At 37.4% G+C, this 23,561-nt stretch overlaps 1 protein-coding gene across 1 annotated transcript; it reads right to left on the bottom strand.

Moving 5' to 3' along the window:
• Positions 1–766: 766 nt before the first annotated feature.
• Positions 767–22,592, bottom strand: tnfrsf1a (tumor necrosis factor receptor superfamily, member 1a). The gene is made up of 11 exons (XM_057833862.1): positions 22,434–22,592; positions 20,822–20,919; positions 20,594–20,699; positions 16,823–16,948; positions 16,571–16,726; positions 14,962–15,040; positions 14,489–14,538; positions 4,738–4,907; positions 4,552–4,657; positions 1,336–1,612; positions 767–1,245 (listed from the first exon to the last, which is right to left on the bottom strand). Exons 2-11 carry the CDS (start codon positions 20,882–20,884, stop codon positions 1,149–1,151), a joined length of 1,230 nt encoding a protein of 409 aa, XP_057689845.1. The 5' UTR covers positions 20,885–20,919; positions 22,434–22,592; the 3' UTR covers positions 767–1,148.
• Positions 22,593–23,561: the final 969 nt, after the last annotated feature.

The raw sequence follows: 23,561 nt of genomic DNA on the forward strand, positions 1-23,561 counted from the left end.
TAATTTTGTTTTTTCACAAGAATTTTGAATGTACAAAGCTCTTTGTTGTAAGGCTGCCGCCACATTGTCTAAGAGTCAAGCATCATTCTTCGACATATTTACGTAAAATAAATGCTAACTGCAGTTTTTTTTGCTTTTAACCAATAAATGAGACTGTCCTTCATTCATTTCTATAAAGAATTCAGGGATTTAAGAATTTATTCACAAGAATTTTCACCGGAAAAGCTCTGTTTACATATAGCGGCCGCCACATTGACTGACAGACTAACATCGCACTTTGACATATTTACGTGAAATAAATAAGAGTTACGTCCATATCTATAAAGAATTCAGGGATTTAAGAATTTATTCAAAAGAATTTTTGCCGGAAAAACTCTGTTTACATTTGGCAGCCACCACATTTACTAACAGACTAGCATCGAACTTCAACATATTTACGTAAAATACAGTAAATGCTAACTGCACTTTTTGAATCGAGACTGTTTTGCGTCCATATCTATAAAGAATTCAGGGATTTACGCATTTATTTACAAGAATTTTCAACGAAAAGAGCTTTTTGTCTGTGATTCTACTCGGTCAGCTTTGACGGCCACACCAACAATGCAGCCACCCTATTAATCGGCCCCGTGCCCTGTGTGGCGTCAATATCATTATGAAGTCCATGTGTGTGTTTTTACCAACTGCTACTGTCATCTCAATTTGTGGATATCAATCAGGTTATGTTGTTGTGTTCTTTTTTTTTCCTTTCTAGTATTTTGTTCTGTTATAATTAAAAAATTTTTTTTTTAAAGTTTTGACTACTTTTGTGTTTTTAGTCGTGCAAAAATTACATCTTACTTGCTGTTCTGAATGTCAATCAGACACCAGGAAAGGTGGGTGATAGGCTAAAGAGGCTCTGACATCGGTTCCGAAATCAAAAGTTCAATGGAATGGAACGATGGACTGGACGAGTAATTTTTTTTTTCAAACGAGGACGCACGATCTGAGATGCACCAGTCGAAACAATCGACATGTTGGTCACCTCCTATTTGACCTTTGATGGGTTTCTACTAGCTGAGCATTGGTCACAGTTTCCCCATCCAGCAGGTAGCAGTGTCACGTTGACTGCAGCAGGATAGTAAATAATAATCCATTCGCTCTCTCAGTAGTTAAAAGTCAGGATGAGAGGTAGAGTTACAGTGGTCCGCCACCAGCAAGGACCGTGTCCGTTTTACAAAGCTTCCAGGCTGTCCTTGAGATCCAAACCTGAGAACAATACTTGCATTTAGGTGCATTTCGTTTTTTTTTTTTTGGAATCCCACTTGGCACACATTAGTATCCTAGTGAATGCCGTACTGTGTCTCCAAAACTTCGGCCACTCCCCCAAGGTGCATCTGGTTCAATTTGTGCATAAGTTCTTGCAGCGAGGCCCGGTTTAACATTCCGCCTTGACCACCGCCGGCATGCGAGCCATCCTCCGCCCACGCTTTCAGCATCTGGTAGTGGGCCTCTTTGCTTTTGTGGTCCTGTTCGGCCCATTGAATGACACTTTCAGGCACGCCGAGTGAACGTACCAGCTGCTTGATTTGCTGTACGGGAACCAGGTCCAGCACCGAGTAGATGAGGTCGTGGGCTGGTAAAAGGAGAAGAGGCCATACATCATCATTACTTAATTGGAGTTAATACATAATCATTACTTATTGCAGTTAACAGCAAGAATTTCCTGCTATTATTGCAAAGATTTTTTAATTGTTGCCGAGCACTGATATTTATATTAGGGGTGGGACTCAAGGTTAATCCATTTTTAATCGCATAACAACATGTCACAAAAAAACTATTATTTTGTAATTTGAAAGAGCATGATTGAATCAAATAAATAATTATTAAGATGTGAAATACATTATAAGCCGCCACCCACAGAATTTGGCACGAAAACGGCATTTGTTCATAGATAAGCCGCAGCTGTCCTCACTGTGTTATGGGATATTACAATAGAAGATATTAACCGGTAACACTCTATTTGAAAGCAGCATCATACGACTGTCATAAGAAAAAATGAACCACCATGAATCTCTGAACCAATTGGCTGCAAAGCATCGTTGCTTCAAGAAGCTTATTTGGCCATCACTGCTCCCTTGGGGTAGACAGTCAACCTCTGCTGCCACCTACTGTCAACACTGTTGTTGTCCAACGTGCCTCCTAGCATGCATTGCAGTTCTACAGATGTATATACCAATCCAAACTCATGTTCTGTGCTAAATATTTCTTCAGTTACTGTGCCAATTGTTTCATTCATCACTAATTTTGGTATTTGGTAACACTTTATTTGACAGTGGCGCCATAACACTGTCATTAGACAATCATCATTATGACATGACACTGTTATGAGCATTAATGAATGCTTATAACAGATGTCATTAAGTGTTATCCAGCAAATTCCCGGGTAGTTCCAAACATGGCTTCGACGAGGGCGGACCGCATTCATACGAATGGCTGGCTGTCAAGTATATTCGGAGGTAAACTGATGATAAAAATGGTCCCTTTTGAATTTTCAACAGTCTATATTCTCTAAGAGGCGCTTTATAATGTATATGTTGAGCTTTATTTGCATGTGCGCAGCATAATTATACATACATTTTATCTTGGTTGACAAGCGACTTCTCCTACTTTTTAAGCTGAGTCTGCTGACTAGGAATGTATCACCACGGATAAATTCATTAAGTCACTACCTCTTTTAAATTGTCAACTCTTGGAGAGGCCGTTTGTGACGTACACACTTATCTGTATTTGTGAATATTGGTAGACGACCGGATTTCACGTGCTTATTAGCTCGATTTTGTAAGCTTTGAACTAAGGTATCCCCCACATGAAAGAGTACTAAGTCAATGCATGACAACCTGTATTCTTTACACCAAAATGTTTGACATTATTATATTTTAGAGATCTGTATAGATTGAAAAGTGATGTCAACAAATAATAAACACAAATTTATAATAGAAAACTAATGTAATGTTTTTTTAGGTCACATTTTCATGATCTGCTTCTGCTGGTTCCTGCTGGCTGTGGGCACGAAGCCCATTTTTCAAAAAGCAAAAGACATATAAAAAAAAAAAAAAAAAAAACTTTTATTTCATGTTTTGACAGCTGACCATTGCCATCAGTTTTTTCTGCTGCTCTTGTTCTTTTGGGGAAACCATGCTGCACAACCAACCATCACAGGCCACTGATCTATAAAATGTTAGGTGTAAACAATGAACCATGACACCAATTTCACCAATTGTTCAATAAAAAATGTTTTTCTTTATCAGAGGGTAATAAGTTGTTATTGTTATACATTACGCCATGTTACAGTAAATAATAAAATTTTGTTCCGGTCATGTAATCATTTTATTTGTGTTGTTTGGGTCCAAACTAAATGAAAAATGCCTCTAAAAAGGTACAGGTTTGGTTTTGCTAAAATTCGAGCCTATCTTCAAAATTTGAGTTAAGCGGGAAATATTTGTTAAACGTAATTTCTGTGTGTTTCAGGTCAAACAGTCAATAAAATAAGGAATATGTACACACACACACACACACACACACACACACACACACACACAAGCATTAGAACGTACAAAAGTAAAGAAAATTGGAAAAAAGAATTTAAAAGTCGTGATCTCAAACTTTTTGGGAAACAAAAGAGTTTTTATATGTCAATGCGACGAAACAAACTAGAATGTGCCATTTAGAACTTGGGAACAAAATATGTTATACATGGTGCTATGATTAATATATTACCACAGGTAGGTGAATCAAGGAAATCTAGACATTCTATGGAAAAACAGTATTCTTGTTGTGAAAAAAGAAAACCCTAAATCATCTTGCATTTCAATGTAAAAGTCGATTTCTCGTGCTAATGCTAACACAAACATGAAAATCGCTCCAAATGGGAAAGTTCCCTTCTCCATAACAGTTTACATTGTTTTCAGTTGTCGCCTTACCCCTCCAAATGTTAAACTATCATTTAAATATACGTATGTTATAATGCAATGACATAATCAAACTAGTACTTAGATAGGCGATTTTTTCCATTTTCCCAGAAATGTTGCAATTGCCGCTGTCAGTTCCATTGAAAACCACTACAGCGCTGCTTGTGCTTGGAATTACCCACACCCTACAAGAACCACGTGACAACCGGCGGCAAAATCAAAGAGTGTCGCGACTCTCTTTATACAGCTCTGGTGTTACTTATTAACCCAAATAAATCAACAAATAAGCCGCACTTGACTATAAGCCGCAGGATTCAAAATGAAGGAAAAAAGCTGCTTATCGTCCGAAAATTACCGTATTTCTTGACACTACCACCACCGCTATAAATGATTAATATATTGTGCCACTGAAGGAGTTGTAACATGAAACAGGAAAACTGGACACACTGCTGAACAATCCCAGAACCATTAGTTTCAAGGGTGAATTGGGTGAAGACATACATAACATTATATTATTGCGCAAACTCACTTTTTGCACACAAAAAAAATAAATAAATAAAAATAATTTTTTGTTTTAGTGTAGGTTAACGTTCGAAACACTCACTCTTAATCTCCGGAGGGACACAATCAGGCAAATTGGGCTCCGTCACAAGGAGTGCGCTCTCAGGACATGCAGGAACGCATATTGCCATGTCTTTTTGAATTAGGGACTGCAAAATGGATAGGTGAAAATGGCGTTAATGACATGACATGACATATATTTGCTTCGTCACACACTTAACAGCTGTACCTTTTCTGAATCCAGCGAAACGTTGCTTTTTTGTGATCGTGGCTTGCGCAGCACCATTTTGGTCAAGCGCTTGGTGGCCAAGTAGCAGATGATCAGCATCAACAGCACCACGGTCACAACCACAGCTGCAATCAGGATGTGAACGAGAAACCCATTTCCACTCTCTGAATCTATACGAAGAACAAGGATGGAAGCATGAGGTTAAAAATACAGCTATCAAAACTGGAAAAAGAAATAAAAACACGAATAAATGAATAAAAAGCAAAAGTAATACAACTGGGTATTTGAACAATAGGGGCTGTACTAAACAATAGAATTTTCAGCCCTGATTTAAAGGAGCTAATCATTTGAGCACAACTCAGATCATCAGGTAATTTGTTCCAGAGGTAAGGGGCATATTAACGAAATGCCGCCTCACTCTGCTTGTTTTTTGTTCTTGCAATACAGCAAACCTCCAGATGACCTAAGGGGCCTAGATTCTTTGTTAGGGTCAAGCAAAAACAAGCATCTATTTTTTTGCAATTCAATAAGTGTTTTGTTGGCCAGCAGTAAGATTCTATAGTCCATCCTTTGACTCACAGAAAGCCAGTGTAATTATTACATGAGCAGTGCAATATGGCCCAGTTTTTATTTTATTTTTTTCTGTATTTATAAGGAGTCTAGCAGCACTCTGGATTAGCTGCAGTATCCTGATTGATTACTTTGTTAAAACCTGTAGATACTCCATTGAAAAAATCCAATCTAATAAAAATAAAAATGCAAGGATATGTTTTTCCATATATTGTTTGGACAGAAGCTCTGATTCAGTTTTTTAGGTGGTAATGGGCAGATTTAGTGATGATCTTAAGTTGCTTTTCAAGTTTAGGTCTGAGTCAATAATTACACTAAGATTTCTGGCTCGATTTGTCGTTGACATTGAGCCAAGGTAAGCACTTATCTTTGACTTTTCCTTTTATGGGCCTAAAAGGATGACTTCTTTCTTTACGGCATTTAGCTATAGAAAGTTCTGGCACATCCTTTCATTGATTTGATGAAAACATTTACTCAATGAGACTAAGGGACTATAGTCATATAGGGACACAGAAATGTCGAGTTGCGTGTCACCTACATAAGAAAAATAGGATATATTGTAATGTTCCATAATCTGAGCTAGAGGTAACAGATGTTTAAAAAAAAAAAAAAAATTACCAGTAATCCGAAAATGTACAATTGAGGAATCACACGTGTGATTTTGGTTTGATGTTTAGACTCATGGTTTCCAATTGAATTCCTATCTTGTCAATAAAGTGAGTTTGGAACCACTAAAGCACATTGTCGGTGAGCCGTACCCAATGTTCCATTCTGCTGAGTAGTATGTTATGATCAACCGCATAAAATGCGGCACTAAGATCCAGTAATACCAGAACAGATTAGTTGCCTGCGTCATTGTTCCGACGACTATGTTACAGTTTGTTCCCTCCTGGTGTGACTTGTCCCCGTGATTACTAGAGGAGGGAATCTTGGGGCACCTAACGATTTGATTACGATTCAGAGGCTAGGATTCGATTCTAAATCGATTATTGACCCCCCCCCCCCCCCCCCCAGCTATAAGCTGCTTTTAATGTTTCGTGCATTAGTTGCAAAAATTGTACAAAAATCCTCTCATGCTTAAATAAACTACTATTTCAGTACCAAGTTAACAGTTCAAAACAGTAAATAAAATACTCAAGTCCCCATTCTGTATCAGCAGCTTTAAAGTGCATGTGAAATCAAAAAGCATGTTTATTTCATAATACACGCGGTATTTTATGCTCCTGAATGATATGGACCGCTTGGATGTGTGTGGAAGCGATCACTATATTTATTTAGTTTTTTTGAATCCCGCGCCATGAAAATGAGTAGGAGGGTGCTGTGACGAGTACAGGAGAAGGACTCCTCTTCACTATACAGACTACTGTTGTGTATGAGGACTAAGGATTCAGCTGATTTTTCGGATTAATACGTTTATTTTTCGCATCAAGCCAGCCCAACGGCTGCAGAAAAATCTTGCTGTATGAGGGAGAGGCGTGTGCGCCTTTTTGGAGTTTCAAAAGGTTCCCATTCACCGTGGATATTGGCCAAAACAAGCCTTACTACTGTGGGACTATTGGACTTACGAGGAAGTGAGTAAACATCTTGTTTTGTATTATGTCAAATACGAATACAGCGATTACAAAGTAAACACTACAAACTTTCTTTAAATAAAGGACTACTTACGTTTGATCATTCATAGGCATCTAAAAAGCTCTCCTCCTGCACATTAGCTGCACGTTAGCTGCACAACAACTGCAGCCGCCCTCCTCCGGGGACCGAGCTGTAAATTGCTCTCCGCCGGGCGGTTTGCCGATCCGCGAAGACAATTGACAACCCAGTCGTCATGTCAAATAATCCGGGCTAGTTATGTGTGATGTTCCGCTTCGAAGACTTTGAAACATCACTCGGTTCGGGTTAGCATGTCGGCTAGCTGTCACGCCTCTTGGTTTGTTTACATTCTCCGAAGCCGGGGAAGGGAAATTGCATATGTCCGATTTAGGTGTCATAAAATATCGTTCGGGAGATGCGACAGTAAAGGTGAAGTCGACAGTTTTGACCATTATGGAGTAATTTTGCCATGTCGTCCTGAATAAGTGCCTTATTATTTCATATTCCATTTAGCACAAGACTGTTATTTGTCATGGCCATGCCATTTATTTAGCTGTTGGGGAAAATACTTGGATAAAAAAAATATCCTGTAAAAATATTGAAGAGACAGAAACAATGACATTTTGCAGATCTCTTCGTCACGTTTTCCTCGTTGTGAATAGTTCCCCCTCGACGGGCTGACTGGTCCTTCTCAAGCCATTTATTTAGCTATTGGGGAAAAATACTTGGACAAAAAGAATATCCTGTAAAAATATTGGAGTAGAGAGACTGAAACAATGACATTTTGCGGCTCTCTTCGTCGCGTTTTCCTCGTTCTGAATAATTCCCCCTCAATTGGCTGTATAGTAAAACCGATGAGCCCAGTCTCCCGCTGACGTCATCCACCTGTTCGGGACGCTTGAGTCCTATAATGGGGGTGGCGCGGCTCAGTGGTAGAGTAGTTGTCCCCCAACCCAGAGGTTGTGGGTTCAATTCTCCACCCTGATGAACTCGTCTAAGTGTCCTTGAGCAAGACACTGAACCCCACGTTGCTCCTGGTGCTGCGTCACCAGTAGGTAGATGGCGAGATAGTGTAAGGCGCTTTGAGCGCCTTGAAAGGTGGAAAAGCGCTATATAAGTATAACAACATAACACCTACAATGGTAGGCGTGGCTAATCGGCAGATTAAAAAACTAATTTCTCTTCATCTGCGCTTTGCTAAATTGTTGTATATAGTCGAATTGTCTCAAAATATGATTCTAATTCACATAATAATGCTATTTAAGACTTTTTTTCTCCTGTCGTATGCTCTTTAAACTACATTCTATTAATTTAATGTTGTGAATTAACCATTAAAGTTGATAAAAATGCTGCCGTTATTTCATAATTTCCCTTTCGTCTACTTTCCACATGTGAAAGTTTTAAAACTGTTTTATCATTTAAACAAAGATTCAAGTCAAGATTTTGCCGATTTAGGAGTATTTTAGATAAAAAGTTAATTAGGTTCGCTTGGAAGGTTCGCTACAAGAGCCTTCCAGAGAAGTCTACTGCTTTAAGATGGCGGCTTTTTACGAACGCCGGCGAGTCTGTCATTTTGCATCTAGTTTTCTATACATATGCTGTTAACGCCACAGAGTCTGTCATTTTGCATCTATTTCTTTAACAATGCGATATCTACCGTTGCATTATGTGGGCACAGTTTGTAGCAGCTGTCGGCCGCAGTCAGGTATTATTGTTTTTTTTTAATCTAGCGGCATGAGTTCAGCCAGAGCCGTGAGTTAGCATGATGTTTACTCTCTGTCCATTCCTCATTGCATCCCGAAGACCGCGCTGACTGTGTTTTAGTTCCGCTTTACTTTGCATATTTCAATAATCGAAATTTGAATGTTTGTGAATTGTTCTCTAATATTCCACGGCCGAATCGCGAATAATCTAAGAATCGGAAATTTCGCACAGCTCTAGTGATTACCCATTAATTTCACGTGTTGTGCCTGCTCCTTGTGTGTTGACCAATCCGCTGCCTCTTGTGTCACCCACCCCATTGTCTCGTTATCCCATGTCTGTATTTAAGTTCCCCATGTCCTGTCTGTTCTTGTTGCGTCATTGTCTATTTGTACGCCCAAGCCCTCGTGTTCGAATTCCTATAACAAGTAAGTTTTGAAACCTTTTTGTAGTGATGGCGAGATGCAGCTTTGTGAGGCATTGAACCACCTGAGCCAATAGGTTGCATAATACCTGACTGCGGCAGACAGGCGGGACAAACAACGCCACGTTGCTACAAACTACGCCCACGTTGCTAAAAACTACACTCACATAATGTAGATATCACATGTATATAGAACTAGATGCGAAATGACAGACTCGGTGGCGTAAGTAAACAGCCGCCATCTTAAAGCAGTAGATTTCTCAGGAAGGCTTTGTTGTAGTGAACCTTCCTAGCAAACCCAATCAACTTTTGGCAAAATCTTGACTTGTATAAATAAATTTGATTTGATTTTGAATCTATCTTTAAATGATGAAACAGTTTTAATACTTTCACATGTCGTAAGTAGACTGAAGGGAATAATGGAATAACGGGAGAATTTTTAACAACTTTACCGGTTAATTCAAAACATTAAATTACTTCCAAACATAGCAAAGGTTACAATCTTAGTTATTGCAATATCCCTGTGTCTAATTTAGTTCAGGGTAAAGAATTGAGCTAGGGCCTATTGTCCCAAAAACCTTTTGAACTTCACATAGTGCAGTAAACGAATTCTTCTCGCACAGTACCAACAGCAGGTGTGGTTTGGAGGGGCGTAGTTTGGATGGGGCGTGGTTTGTAGTGTGGCTGCGGCTACAGTCAGGCCCTTTTCAATTGGTGCGAGAAAGGGTTCATTTCGCGAAGCTTCATATGAGAACGGTAACACCTACTGCTTAAGTGGTTGATCGCAGTCAGTTGTCTCAACCACATAAGTGAATAATAGATTTTTGGGGGGCTTTTTTGTGTGTTTGTCTGTTGGGAAGGAAATAATTTTGAAATATTGTTTGACCAAATCCTCTATGTACATAGAGTACCACATATATACGTATATGGCGGAAAACACTCAGGTGACTTTAAGTTCCGCTCTGAGACCCCAATTTGGCCACATTTCGAAATTGTCCGATATGCATGTGTGATACATCATTCATTGGAAAGCTTAAAATCTCAATTTTCTGGGGGAAGAAAAATTTTGGACAGGAGGGCATTTAAAAAAAAAAAAAAAAAAAAGTTTTTTAAACAGCAAAACCGGATCTGGAGGTGAGAGCACGCAAGAGCAGAATTCAAGATGCCATGACTCTAACGAGATATTATCGCGTACTTATCTTGTTTCGATCCAAAAACTCCATGTCGCATGTATCACTGAGTGTCAAGACACAGCTGTGAATGGCCACAGCTGGATTTTTTTTTTTAGGAGTGGTCGAGATTTTCTTTTTCATATATTAACCTTTTGAAACATTTTTTTTCTTCAATTTTTCTTTGTTTGGATCGATTATTTATCATCTAACATATCGAGGAAAATGCAACAGTAACAAAAAAATTCAATTTAGCGATAGTTATGAGGTAGATATCCGTGCCTTTTTTACAGACGCCATTTTTTTCATTGTGACGTAATTTGTTGTGTTAGGTTGTGTCATTTTGTTTGATATGAGTGTTTGTTCTGGAGTTTACTTCACCTTCAATGTAAAAAAACAAAACAAAACAAAAAAAAACGAGAAAACCATCTTGTGCCGCTGCCAAAAAACTAACATAATAGATTGGCTTCCAAATGTAGTTTAAAATAAACTAAATGAAAAGATGAAGATAATGTGTGAACGTAAAAAGCTTTTTCAATGCTATCTACACCCTATCATGATGTGTCTGAACAAGGCAGACAGATGTTGTGATACACTTTGCGCAACCTTTTATGTTGGCTGTGAATTTGCGGGGGAGCCCCAGAAAGCCTAAATGCACGACATGACACAGACTCTAAAAAAAAAAAAAAAACGTCATATTAGTCATGCTAACTAAAGAATTTCAGTAGACATAAGTCCAATTCTTAAAGGGAACCTCGGACTTAAAGACTCTAATAAGCCACAATGGTTCTCTTACTGAAATATGTTGTTATTGGAAACACATATGTTATTGCCAGTGATTAAAAATATATATATTTAGTACATGTTTTGACCTACGGAGCGCGCCATGTTTTGCGTGCGCAATGCAAGCTGGGGTTGATGACGCGGTTGGGCTGGACTGGGAGATTAGCTGTGCTAGCGAGCAAGCGAAGCTAGTATGATGACTGGCAGGATTTTGTCACATTCTGCTGCTGATAAAATTACAGAGCTGTGGTATGAGTTCCCAACATCGTATCTGCATCCAATTCCAGCTCATCAGCAGTACCTTTAAACCGATCCTAGGCTGCTTGTTGAGGTATTGACTTGCTGCCATTTGACAGTTTGTATATCCCTTTGTTGCTAGTTGCATCACTGCCTTGTTTTTTGCGTTTGTCTGCCTCTTACCGTGGTTTTCCCAAGCAACAAACATCATTAGGGATCCCTTTCACCTATATTACCCTGCTGGCCTCTGGTATGAGGTTCTGCAGCATCCGACGTAATACCACCAGGTTCTTGAATAGTTTTGTCTCCGTGACCATGAGACTGCTAAACTGCAAATCCCTCTCCACATAACATCTCTGCCTTGCTTGCACTTTGCACATTTCTTTTTCTCTTCACTCCTGTACAGCATTCAGACAGTTTACATTATCTACCTATCACTGCATATTGAAATATTGTGTCTTGTTGTAAACTTCCTCCTGGCTAGACATGTGCCAATTACCGGTTTTAAGGCATTCCATGGTAAAACGGCAAGGTTTCCAAACCGCAAAAATGTTCCGTCACATCGTCCCTACGGTATTAGCTATTTTTTTATGTCCCAAAAATGCATGGAGAAATTCCTCGCGTGCAGCTGCAAGGCTCAACCCTCCCCCACCGGTTGTTGCTCAGTGTTGTGAGTCAGCTGTGCTACACGATGGCCGGAGGAGGTGAAACTCCTGAACTTTTTCCCTCATCGAACAAAACAAAATCGCTGGTTTGGGAATACTTCGGCTACAGAAAAGTTACAGACTGACGCGGCTTAGAGGAGGGAGGCCAACCGACATGAAAACATGTTTGCGGAGGGTGGCTGCCGAAGATTTCACATTTGCACTAGGCCTGTCGCGATAACAAATTTTAGTGTGCGAATTATTGCGATATGCGATATTATTGCGCCCCCCCCAATTTTTTTTTTTAACCAATTTACAATAACACAGTGCGAATACAGTATATATTAATAGATCAAGTACACCCATTTAAACGCGATAATTACTTACTCTTAAATTCAAAAATACTTTTTAAGAAATCACAACTAAAAACAATAGACCATGCCTCTTAAGTAAAAAACAACAATATTGATAACGCACAGAAACACAGAATAAATAAAATGTGTTTAAAAAAAAAAATAAATTGCACTTAATAACTTAAGCATTTAGGCAAATGAAAACTTTTCCTGTCATAGCTTCTGCAATGGTGTTCCATAGGGATGCAACGATACAGTTAAGTCATGGTTCGGTACGATTTTTTTGTTTCGTTTTTTTGTTGTTGTTGTTGTTGGTGGTGGGTTTTTTTTTTGCTAACAAGCAAAAATTAAATTGCCATCATATAAACATGCATTTTAGTGCATAATATTTATGTGCTTACTACTTACTGATCTGAAAAAAAATTGTATAAAAGTGCTGAGAACAATCTTTACTGAAATATGCCAAGTAAAGCGGAAGTACAACACACTCAGCGCGCCGCGCGGTCAATGAGGAACGAAGCGAGAGTAGTTAAACATCATGCTTCTCATTACCCGGCCCCTCGGGTAATGCCAATGCTCAACTCACGGCTCTCGCTCAACTCATGCCACGAGATAAAAAAACACAACAACATACCTGACTGCTGCCGAAAAGCTGCAACAAAGTACATCCACATAATGTTACGGTAGATATCATTTATATAGGACTAGATGCAATATAGATTTGGTAGCGTAAGCAGCACACCTACAAAAAGCTAGATGCGGGTGTTAGTAAACGGCCGCCATCTTAAAGCAGTACACTTCCCTGCAAGGCTGTTGTAGGGAACCTTCCAAGCAAACCTAATGAACTTTTTATCTAAAATACTCCTAAATCGGTAAAATATTGACTTGAATCTATCTCTAAAATAGTTTTAAAACTTTCACATGTCGAAAGTAGACAAAAAGGTTTAAAGCTGCTGATACAGAATTGGGACTGGAGTTTTTTATTTACTGTTATTTTTGTATATTTGTTTACTGCTATATGTTAACTTGATACTGAAATAGTAGTTTGGTTTAGCCTGAGAGTATTTTTGAACAATTTTGGAACTAATGTACAAAACATTTAAAAAAAAAAAAAAAAAAAAAAAAAAAGGGGGGGTGCATCAATAATTGTTTTATAATCGAATGGGAGCCTCTGGATTGTAATCGTAATCGAATCGTTAGGTGCCCAAAGATTCCCAGCTCTAGTAAACACTGTCATGAACGTTTCCCACCAGCTACGAGCGTTAACTCCAGCGTGTTTAGTGTGTCTAGCAGTGGTAAAAAGTGGGGTTTTTTTCTCTCTGGCAACTGTCTGTGTTGAGAAAGAATGTGTATAATGTAAACATGATACGAGTCATACACACGAGCTTTTTATGGAAAATAAATCAAATATTTTTGTTGTGATGGTAATAATGTTGAGTTGTGGCTGTGAGTTTAGTCTCACCTAAATGACTACATTTATTTTAATTTTAGTTTGAATATTTAAATATATATATTTTAATATTTTAACTTAACATTATACTTATGTTCCAATTTGATGTTTTGAAAAATAAAAATCCTGTTCAATGGAATATATATTTGTTTATCTCAGAGTTAACACTTTTTAGAGTTGTAATTACAATACCGTGATACCGTGACATTTTGGCTTCAGGTTATCATACCGTCAGAATATCATACCAGCACATGCCTACTCCTGGCTTGTTTGTTTTGTACATCCGATTGCATTACTGTACAGTACTCAAATTCCCAGATTTTTTTTCACATTTTATTATTTGATACATATATTTTTTTTTTCTTTCATTATTCTCAACAATGTGTGAGTCATATGCAACGACATTTCATTCTGTATTCACTGTGCATACCAGAACGACAAAGTTTATCTATCTCACTCAATATTTTGACTTCAAACTACAGTACTTAAAATTTTGAGTTAAAGCCATGAACTTGATTTTTAGTTTATTTTTTTTAGTTTTCCATCAAAACTTTGAAAAAATGTTTTGAGTGACATTGGTTGACTACAGCTTTTTTTATGTCATACAAATACATGAAACCTTCAAACACACCATGATAATTGTACACATTAATACAACCCATTTAAAAGCCAGTTAACACTGGCATTGACAGCGATCATTTCCAGTAAACCCTCCCGGTTCAAAGTATTCAATGATTTAAGATTTACGTATAACTCAAAAATAGCGAAACTGACACATTTAATGAAATGGTTGGAAAGCATTCTTGCAATCTGGTAATTTTTGCGCTCACCTTTGTGGGAAGGAAGTGGTGTGCAGAGATGCTTGCATTCATCTGTGCAACTGTGGAAGGACAGACAGAGGAAGTCTGACTTCAATGTACAGTATAAAAAAAGGTATATAAATAACATATTAACATACTACGATCTTCTAAATACATTACTGCTACTTTATAGGACTGACATCGAGAAGAAGACCATTTCACAAAGTTGGGGCTCGGCTGGAAAAGTTCGTTTTAACCGAAATCGAGGGCACAACTGGCAGCCTTGTTCTTAAAATGTGATAGATGAATGAGAAAGGGCATTAAGCCCATACAAGTGAACATTTCAGTAAGCTTAGTGTCAAAATGCGAACTATATTTAGGATGGAAAAGCTTCTCTTTTTTCAATGGAAAAAGTTTCAGTTCATCAAAACCACTTCCCTGTACGTCTGGAATGCAAAAGCGATAGACTGCACACCTCAAAACGCACAACAAGACATACTCACTTATCGCATAGCTGGCTTTTAGGGTCCACTGGTCTGAAGTTCTCCTTGGGTCTGCACATCGTGTTGGTCTCTGGAGTACCTGTAGACATGTTGACAGATTGACATAGCCGCAGTTATGAAAACACAGTATTATTTAGTCATTTGGAGGTTAAAAAGAAAAATAGACGCAAATTTGCTACGGGCAGTTTCCAAATGGCGCTGGGTCATGAAACCTCTCATGGTTTCAAACTCGTAGCTCTGGGGCCAGATCCAGTCCGAATTTCATTTTTATGTGGCCCGTGAAAGTAAATCATGTGCATTGACTTCATGTTTCTTGCTAAAATAAAATGTATATATAATTTCTTTCTGTAGAAATCAGAGAATACTATTTTTAAATTTCTCAAAGACAACATTAATACTTAATTTAAAAAAAAATTATTTTAAAAAATGTGAATATGTACTAGGGCTCCAGCTATCGATTATTTTAGTAGTTGATTAATCTATGAACTAGTTAGTTTGAATAATCGAGTAATCGGGATAGGAACAAAAAAAATTAATATGCCTGAGCTTAGCTTCAAATGGTATTTAAAAAATGGATTAATGAGGATCTAAGAACGACAAAAGAACAATTGGCTAACTTGCATAGCAAAAGATCGCTATCTTAAATGCTATAAAATGCTGACTTTTCTTTTTTACAATGCCCTTAACAAATCATTCAAACACATATTTCCACAAAAAATAGCTAAATATACCTATAAATTAAATTAAGAATGCATTAAAAAAAAAAAAAAAAAAAAAACTTGCCTTATGTTGGTCTTAACAGGGAGCAGCTGGATTTAGCCATGTTAAATGAGTTATATTCACTGCTGCCATTAGAGGGTAGTGTATCCTCCCAATCAATAAAAATAAATGCAAACACTTTCAAAACAAACCATTACAACGCCACTTTAATTAAATGAATACTCGAAGCAGCAAAATATAATTTGAAGCTTTTTTTCTTAACCGAATCACTCGAGTTAATCGGTTAATCGTTGCAGCACTAATATGTACTCTTTTTAATACATTGAAAAGTATAAAATATAAAATAAATGTAAAAAGACAATATTTTCTCGTTTTACCTGGGTTGTTATTTTTAATTTAAAAAGGCAAATCATAAAAAAAAAAAAAAAAAAAAAAAAAACGCAAAAATAAGTTTATATATATATAAATATATATATAATGTTTTCCCACTTTTTTTGTTTTTCTTGACTGATGAATGAAAAATAAGAAAATATTGGCTATAAAGAGGCTGGAAAAAGATTTAGACAATTTTCAATTCATCGATTCAATTAAGATTTTAAAAATTTATAGTTCCCCTTCCCCATTTTTTTAATTGAAAAGACAAACATTACTGATAAAGAAAATAATAAATGTTTAGTTGTTGATTAGCTAATGTTGATTAATTACGGCAGCCCTTGTTTCACTGCCACTGATGGTGGAAGAGGACGAAGTGAATGGCAGCCAATGAGTTAAATATTTATATGTGTTGCAGAAAGCCATAATTGCAATTTGGCTCGTAGCATAAATGAGTCTGGGCTAAACTATTTTTAAAAACTCTTAACCACACTTATGTTTGGTTGGGAAAACTTACATTTTCGGATTACCACATCATCAGGGCTGCAGGTTGTGCATTTTAAACACTCTATCGTCTCAGAGTTGATTTTGTTAGCATAGAAGGTGTCGTTACAGCGGCACTGGGTGTCACGGTAGTGTTTGCATTCAGAAACAGTCACCTCATGGCGCTCTTCTGTGAGAGAAATTTACAAAAATTGTGTTAAGAATGGTGTGTATTTCAACGCTGTTATTTAAAGCTGCTTAGAAATTTTAACGCCTTTAAACTTACCTTTGCATGTCTTACATCGGAAGCAGGTTGGTGAGTAGTTACTGCGGTTTATAAACTGCCCCTTTGGACACTGCATGCACGTAGTCTTCGTGTCTTCGGAAACGCAGTCTTTCACCAGTTTGAAACCTGGACAAATAGAATCAAAGATTGATCTTAACTATGATTAAACCTTTAGAGCAGGAGTGTCCAAACCCCAGCTAACAGACCTGCTGCAGCCCACTGACTAATTTTATTGGCCCAAACTTTGTTCACACAAGTAGCTTAAATTCAGTCTACATTCCGTTGCAGTTCTCAGCTTTAACACGAGATGGAGCTAGTCACTGAAACAGTGCCTCTAAATTAGTTCAGAGGTCAAGAGGTGCTGGAGCCTATCTCAGCTAACTACGGGCAGTAGGCGGGTACAAACAGGGTGTTGAAATCAATGTAGGAAACAGTAGAATTTCAGTATTTTGTTTTACATAAACAAAATTACAAATACAGTGCCCTCCATAATTATTGGCACCCCTGGTTAGGATGTGTTTTTTAGCGTCTAATATTTTTTTTAATTCAAATAATATGGGACCTTAATGGAAAAAAAGAGACGAATCCAACCTTCAATACAAGTGCATTTATTCAGTGGGGAAAAAAATCCCACATAAAGAAATAATTATTTGACATCAAATAAGTGTGTCACAATTAGCAACCCTGGTGTTAATACTTTGTACAGCCCCCTTTTGCCAACAAAACAGCACCTAATCTTCTCCTATAATGTTTCACAAGATGGGAAAAGACAGAAAGAGGGATCTTCAGCCATTCCTCTTTGCAGAATCTCTCTAAATCATCCAGAGATCTGTACTCTCCTCTTAGGCTCACCCAGCAACAAATTTTGATTTAAAATGTCCTGGTATTTCAAAGCATTCATGATGTCATGCACCCTAACAAGGTTCCCAGGGCCTTTGGAAGCGAAACAGCCCCACAGCATCACTGACCCACCCCCATACTTCACAGTGGGTATGAGGTGCTTTTCAGCATGCGCATCTTTCGTGGCACACCAGACCCACTTAGAGTGTTTGTTGCCAAAAAGCTCAATCTTGGTCTCATCTGACCAAAGCACACGGTCCCAGATGAAGCCTGGGAGACCATTTGATGTCAAATAATTATTTCTTTATGTGGGATTTTTTCCCCACTAAATAAACACACTTGTACTGAAGGTTGGATTTTTCTCTTTTTTTCCATTAAGGTCCCATATTATTTGAATTAAAAAATATATTAGAAGCTAAAAAACACATCTTAACCAGGGGTGCCAATAATTATGGAGGGCACTGTATTTAAAAACAATCAATCAATGTGATAATTGATTTATCTTAGTTGAAATTTTTTTGTTTATTTTCTGCTGTTGCTGGACTGGAAGTGTGTTTCAGTAGCCGTAAATATATAAATTAGGGCTGTCAAATTTATCGCGTTAAAGGGCGGTAATTAATTTTTTGAATTAATCACATTAAACTATTTAACGCATGCGCGGAACGACCCACTCACGCATTGCCCCAAACAGACTACAATGGCGCCATTTTACGTATACTGGACTGTCTCAGAAAATTAGAATACACAATATTCTAATTTTTTGAGACAGTCCTGTGTATATATACAGGACTGTCTCAGGAAATTAGAATACACAATATTCTAATTTCCTGAGACAGTCAGGAAATTAGAATATTGTGTATTCTAATTTCCTGAGAGATATATATACACAGGACTGTCTCAAAAAATTAGAATATTGTGTATTCTAATTTTCTGAGACAGTCCAGTATACAGAGCTAAGAGGCAGTGACAAGTGAATGGAGTGGATACAGGCATTCATTGACACCTTGCTTTATATTGCCAAAAGCTTTGATATCTCTTCCAAAAGAATTATAACTACTGAGGCGAGTGACGTGAGGAAGAATGGTAGGAGTTGATCTTTTTCTTAACACCCTGCATTGTACACAACGCAGAGAAGATATACCATTTGAAGCCACCACACACAGTCATGGTTGCCCCACTTCCCATCATGCATTTGGGCAGAACAGTTAAGTCACTACAGTATCATTTACTGAAAGCTCAACAAATACACTAGATGGTAATATTTAGTCACAATATACAAACTCATATTTATCCTTTAAGAATTACAAGTCATTCTATTCGTGGATCCCTTTCACAGAAAGAATGTTAATAATGTTAATGCCATCTTGTGGATTTATTGTTATAATAAACAAATACAGTACTTATGTACAGTAAGTTGAATGTATAGATCCATCTTGTCTTATATTTCCATTCCAACAATAATTTACAGAAAAATATGGCATATCTTAGAGACGGTTTGAATTGCGATTAATTATTTTTTAAGCTGTGATTAACTCGATTAAAAAATTTTAATCGTTTGACAGCCCAAACATAAATATACAGATTTTGTAATATTCTTTTACCTTTGGATTACGGTATTTTGTTGCTTGTAGCCCTTAACTCATTCTTTACCATTGAAAGTTATAGACCTCAAATCAATTTCAACTGGGAAGGCTGGCATTGAGCTGGCAGCAATCAAATGAAGGCTGCTAACCCTCCCAGTCCAAGAAGTTATGTTCAACACATGTGTCCAAACTAAAGTTTTTTTTTTTTTTTTATTTTTATTTTTTTTTGACATACTGCATGATTGTTTTACCGCATTGTTTTGGGGCATTTTGTTGTTACTTTAATTACGTGTTTGCTGATAAAGTATGCGTGCATAAATGTGTAGGTGGCAGCACTACCAAAACGTGATTCCTCTGTGTAACCCTTCTGCTCTGCGATTTCCTATTCCATCCCGAGATCACCAAACTCAGTTTTGTGCTTTAAAGCGTTTAGACAGCAATGACAGAGTAGAGCATCGTAAAGATTCCCACTCTGGAAGGACTTTTCAGATTTTTGCGATTTCAGTCCCTCAAAATGCTGGCTTCATCTAAACAATATGTATATCTGGGAACGTTTTTGTATCCATACTGTCCACCCCCCTTTCCTTCCCTTTTCTATCAACAGCCCCTTAGAGCTGTAAACACAGTACCATGATACTGTGAGGCTTATCTTACAGTCAGAATCTGATATCATCCCATGATTGGTATGCGTGAGTCATTCTACCAAAACCAGATAGTTGGGCCAAAATTCAACAATTATATAAATGTCCTTAGCTGTTGGCAAGCTTTCCAAAATTGCAAAGATATTATGAATCCAATCAGAATGGTTGAAACACCAATTTTTTTTTTCTTTTGAGGTTTTTTTTCTTTGTTTTTTTTTTCTTTAACCTGTTCTGTTCAGCTGCTTAGACGTGGAAACTTGGAATCTGCGTGTACTTATGAACTAAACTGTTTTAAAAAGCCACATGGTAGTTTGATATACAAGGTTATATTAATTAGAATAAAGCAGTGGACAGGGAGGGAATTTAGTGGTACAGAGAGAAAGGAAGCAGACAAAAGAGGAGAAGAACAGACAAACACAAACATCATGAAACATCTATGACCATAGTGGTGCTTGAGTTGTTTTCTTAATGCTTAATATGGGTCTGCTTACAAAAGCAAAGTCAATCAGAAACTTTAGGATTCTCAAACATTGAAATCAACATTTCTGCGTCAGAGTTTGTTCGATAAAATAATTCTGAAAAAATGCCCAACAGGAGGGCGTTATTTCTCATTATACACTATGTGAGAATCATCTGGTTTAGAAGGAATGGCTTACTTTTATTTAAATAAATAAAAACTTGTGATTGATAAGTAAACCTCAACTTACCAGCATGGCATTTATTGCAGCATATTCCATTTACAAGATAGTCACTTGAAGGACACGTCTTGGTCTCCAAAGTTGGACCAACCGAAAATGTGGGCATGGCCAGGCACTGCGGAACAAAGCAGATGATGCTGATGCTGGTCAGACTACATTCTGCTACACCAATTATAAAAATGTGCAACTTTTTTGGTCTGAAATACTACCAATAAAAAAAAAAAAAAAGCTACTCACAGCTACTGTCAGTAGTACGCCATACACGATGATCTCACTGTGCCTGTTGCTCGCCATGAGCATTTTCCACTTCAGCTTACTCCATTAAAAAGAGACACCTATGAGCAAAATTGTCATCATTGAACACCTTTTTACTGCAGGTAGTGAAAACTTGAGAAATGGTTAAACTACTTTCCTACAGGGTTTTCTTATGATATAACATCAGTTTGAAGAAATTAAAAAAAAAACATTGTCCCATTTCTAAAATGTAATTTGCAAAACCAAAACTTAACTAATGGACCAATAACCATTCCAAGGCAATTTATTCACCTCAATACCTGAGCAATACTTAAACTGGGTTTTAATTGTCATTTACAAAGTTTAAATTAAGTGAACAAAACAAAGCGGTAGGCTACGCCCAAGCAATTAAGTCATGTTAAAGAGGAAATTCTTGCCAGGCTAGTTCAAAAGACATGTCAAACTACATACTTGGGTAAAAACAACTCATGAGGAGTTTCCTTTGGCAGCTGCTTATTGCTACTATATTTAATGGTTTGCATGTTTTTAAACTGTATTGATCTTAGTCAGAATCCGAAAAACGTGTTTTACATATTTTACTTTTTTTTCACAAGCATGGGTGAAGGAATGCACAAGGGTGGTCTAAAATTCCAAGTATTTAGAGAAGGATAATTGACATCGACAGTGATAGACGTCCAATCCATTTGGACTGGGAGGGCTCACAGCGAACATCCATCACACTCAGCAATTTCGTGACAATGCGATACAATAATGTTTGTTTTGGACAATAATACGACATTTGCAGAAAGACTCTTTTCAGTTCGATTCAAGTTCATCTCATCAATTGAATAAAATATTTATGTAAACATTTATCGCAATCGGTTACATTTCTATGGGTTTCACCTAAAACCACAAAAAACACCAAATAATTTAGTTGTTTTTAAAAATTTTGTTGCAAAAATAGCTTAGGCATTTGAAACAAAAAATCATTTTCTGTTAGTGTAGATTTGATTGGGTTATTGCTTAACCAATAAATCCATACCGATGTATCCTTACACCTCTATTGAACATTAACATTTTTCCATTATTACTTTACTCTCTACTATCCTGTACAGGTTCCTGTTTTACAAATCATTGGTCTTTCAGTTCAATTTGATTTCAGCAATTTAAATTTCCACAAATGGAAAACTCATAAACAGCTTTTAACTTCATTTAATTAGTTTGTTGACAACTTAAATTGCTTTAGAGTTTCGATGTGCTTTAAATAGACAAAAACGTGTCTGACCAAGGAAAAAAACAATTAAACGTGCAACAATAACATCGCTGAAATACATTATTTAAAGGAAAATAGAAACTGAAACGCATTCAAAGAAATTAATTTGAATTTAATTGTCATGCGCGTAAAGACGCACATACATGAAACGGTGTTTGGCGTAACTTAAATTCTCAGGTTGACCAAAACGCGAACACTGGGAACGTAGGCTTAACCTCCGACAGTTTAATTCGGTTCTACGTCGCCCACACGATTTTCGGCAGTAACCTGCCCACCTGAGCCCACCGATTTCATGCGTAGATGCGGCTTGCAAAACTCGACGCTTTGTTTAACTTCACTTACCACCATGAGCGGTGCGCACGGGCATGTTCGACCCGGCTCCTCGGAGTAAAATCCATAAAAAGATAAATAAGACAGGCCGAAACCTGCGGCGAAGGAAGTCAAACCTCAACTGGCTGGCGAAAGGAGGAGGCGGTCTCAAACGGGAACTAGTTGAGTCAGAGGATCATTTCAAGGAACTCCTTGTTGGGCACTTAACCCTATCGAACCAAGAGATAGGTAGCTAGCTCAGTAGGTAGGTAGTTAGGAAGGTTGTTTGCTAGCTTGATAGCTCGGTAGTTTGTTCTTTTAAGTAAAAGAATTCAACCGCTAATCGTCCCTCTCTTTCCCTTACACTTTTATATGGCAAGTTACTGTTTTTAGTTATTTAAAATATAATAATATCCCCATAAAGACCTAGCATCCACACGTGGATTTAAAAAAAAAAAAAAAAAAATTTATTATTATTTTACACCCACACGTGGATATGAATATTTTGGGTCATGTCTGTGATGTCACAAGATCTCAATTGCAATTATTTATTTTTAAAATTATTTTATTTTTATTTTATATATTTTTGAGAACGAAATAACAATATAAATTATGCCTTTAATGCATGAAGTTAGATTTTTTTCTGAACTTTTTATTGCGTTCATATAGACAGGGGTCTTAAACTTGCGGGGTAGGGGCCGATGACGGCCCATGGGACAATATTTTGCGGCCGCCGTATGACATCCAATTTTCTGAATTAGAGTTGCCAGCAAGTATTTTGCAATGGGCAATTTAAAAAGATAAAAAATATCTACCGTATTTGCCCGAATATAAGACGATGTGTTTTTGCATTGAAATAAGACTGAAAAAGAGGGGGTCGTCTTATATTCGCGGTCTAGGCATTATACCCATTCACAACGCTAGATGGCGCCAGATATCATTGAAGCGATGTTCTGTCATGACAGCTCTCAGCTACTCTTCCCATTCACGACGCTGGATGGCACCAGATATCATTGAAGCGATGTTCTGTCATGACAGATCTCAGCTACTCCCAAGTTTAACCAGTTTGCATTATTTTATTTCAATGTTTTTCCTTATTCAGATTTGTTTCAAGACTACAGTTACAGTTAGACTTCACTTTGATGGTTAATGCAATTATTG

This window comes from Corythoichthys intestinalis, chromosome 4, assembly GCF_030265065.1.
Source record: "Corythoichthys intestinalis isolate RoL2023-P3 chromosome 4, ASM3026506v1, whole genome shotgun sequence".
NCBI classification, from domain to species: Eukaryota; Metazoa; Chordata; class Actinopteri; order Syngnathiformes; family Syngnathidae; genus Corythoichthys; species Corythoichthys intestinalis.

Bases quoted from the DNA above. Each gene is read 5' to 3' on its own strand.
- tnfrsf1a (XM_057833862.1), bottom strand. From the start codon at position 20,884: ATGCTCATGGCGAGCAACAGGCACAGTGAGATCATCGTGTATGGCGTA. The intron at 16,727-16,822 runs GTAAGTTTAAAG...TTTCTCTCACAG, and splicing joins CCGATGTAAGACATGCAAAG to AAGAGCGCCATGAGGTGACT. The intron at 15,041-16,570 runs GTAAGTTTTCCC...ACATGTCTACAG, and splicing joins TGATGTGGTAATCCGAAAAT to GTACTCCAGAGACCAACACG.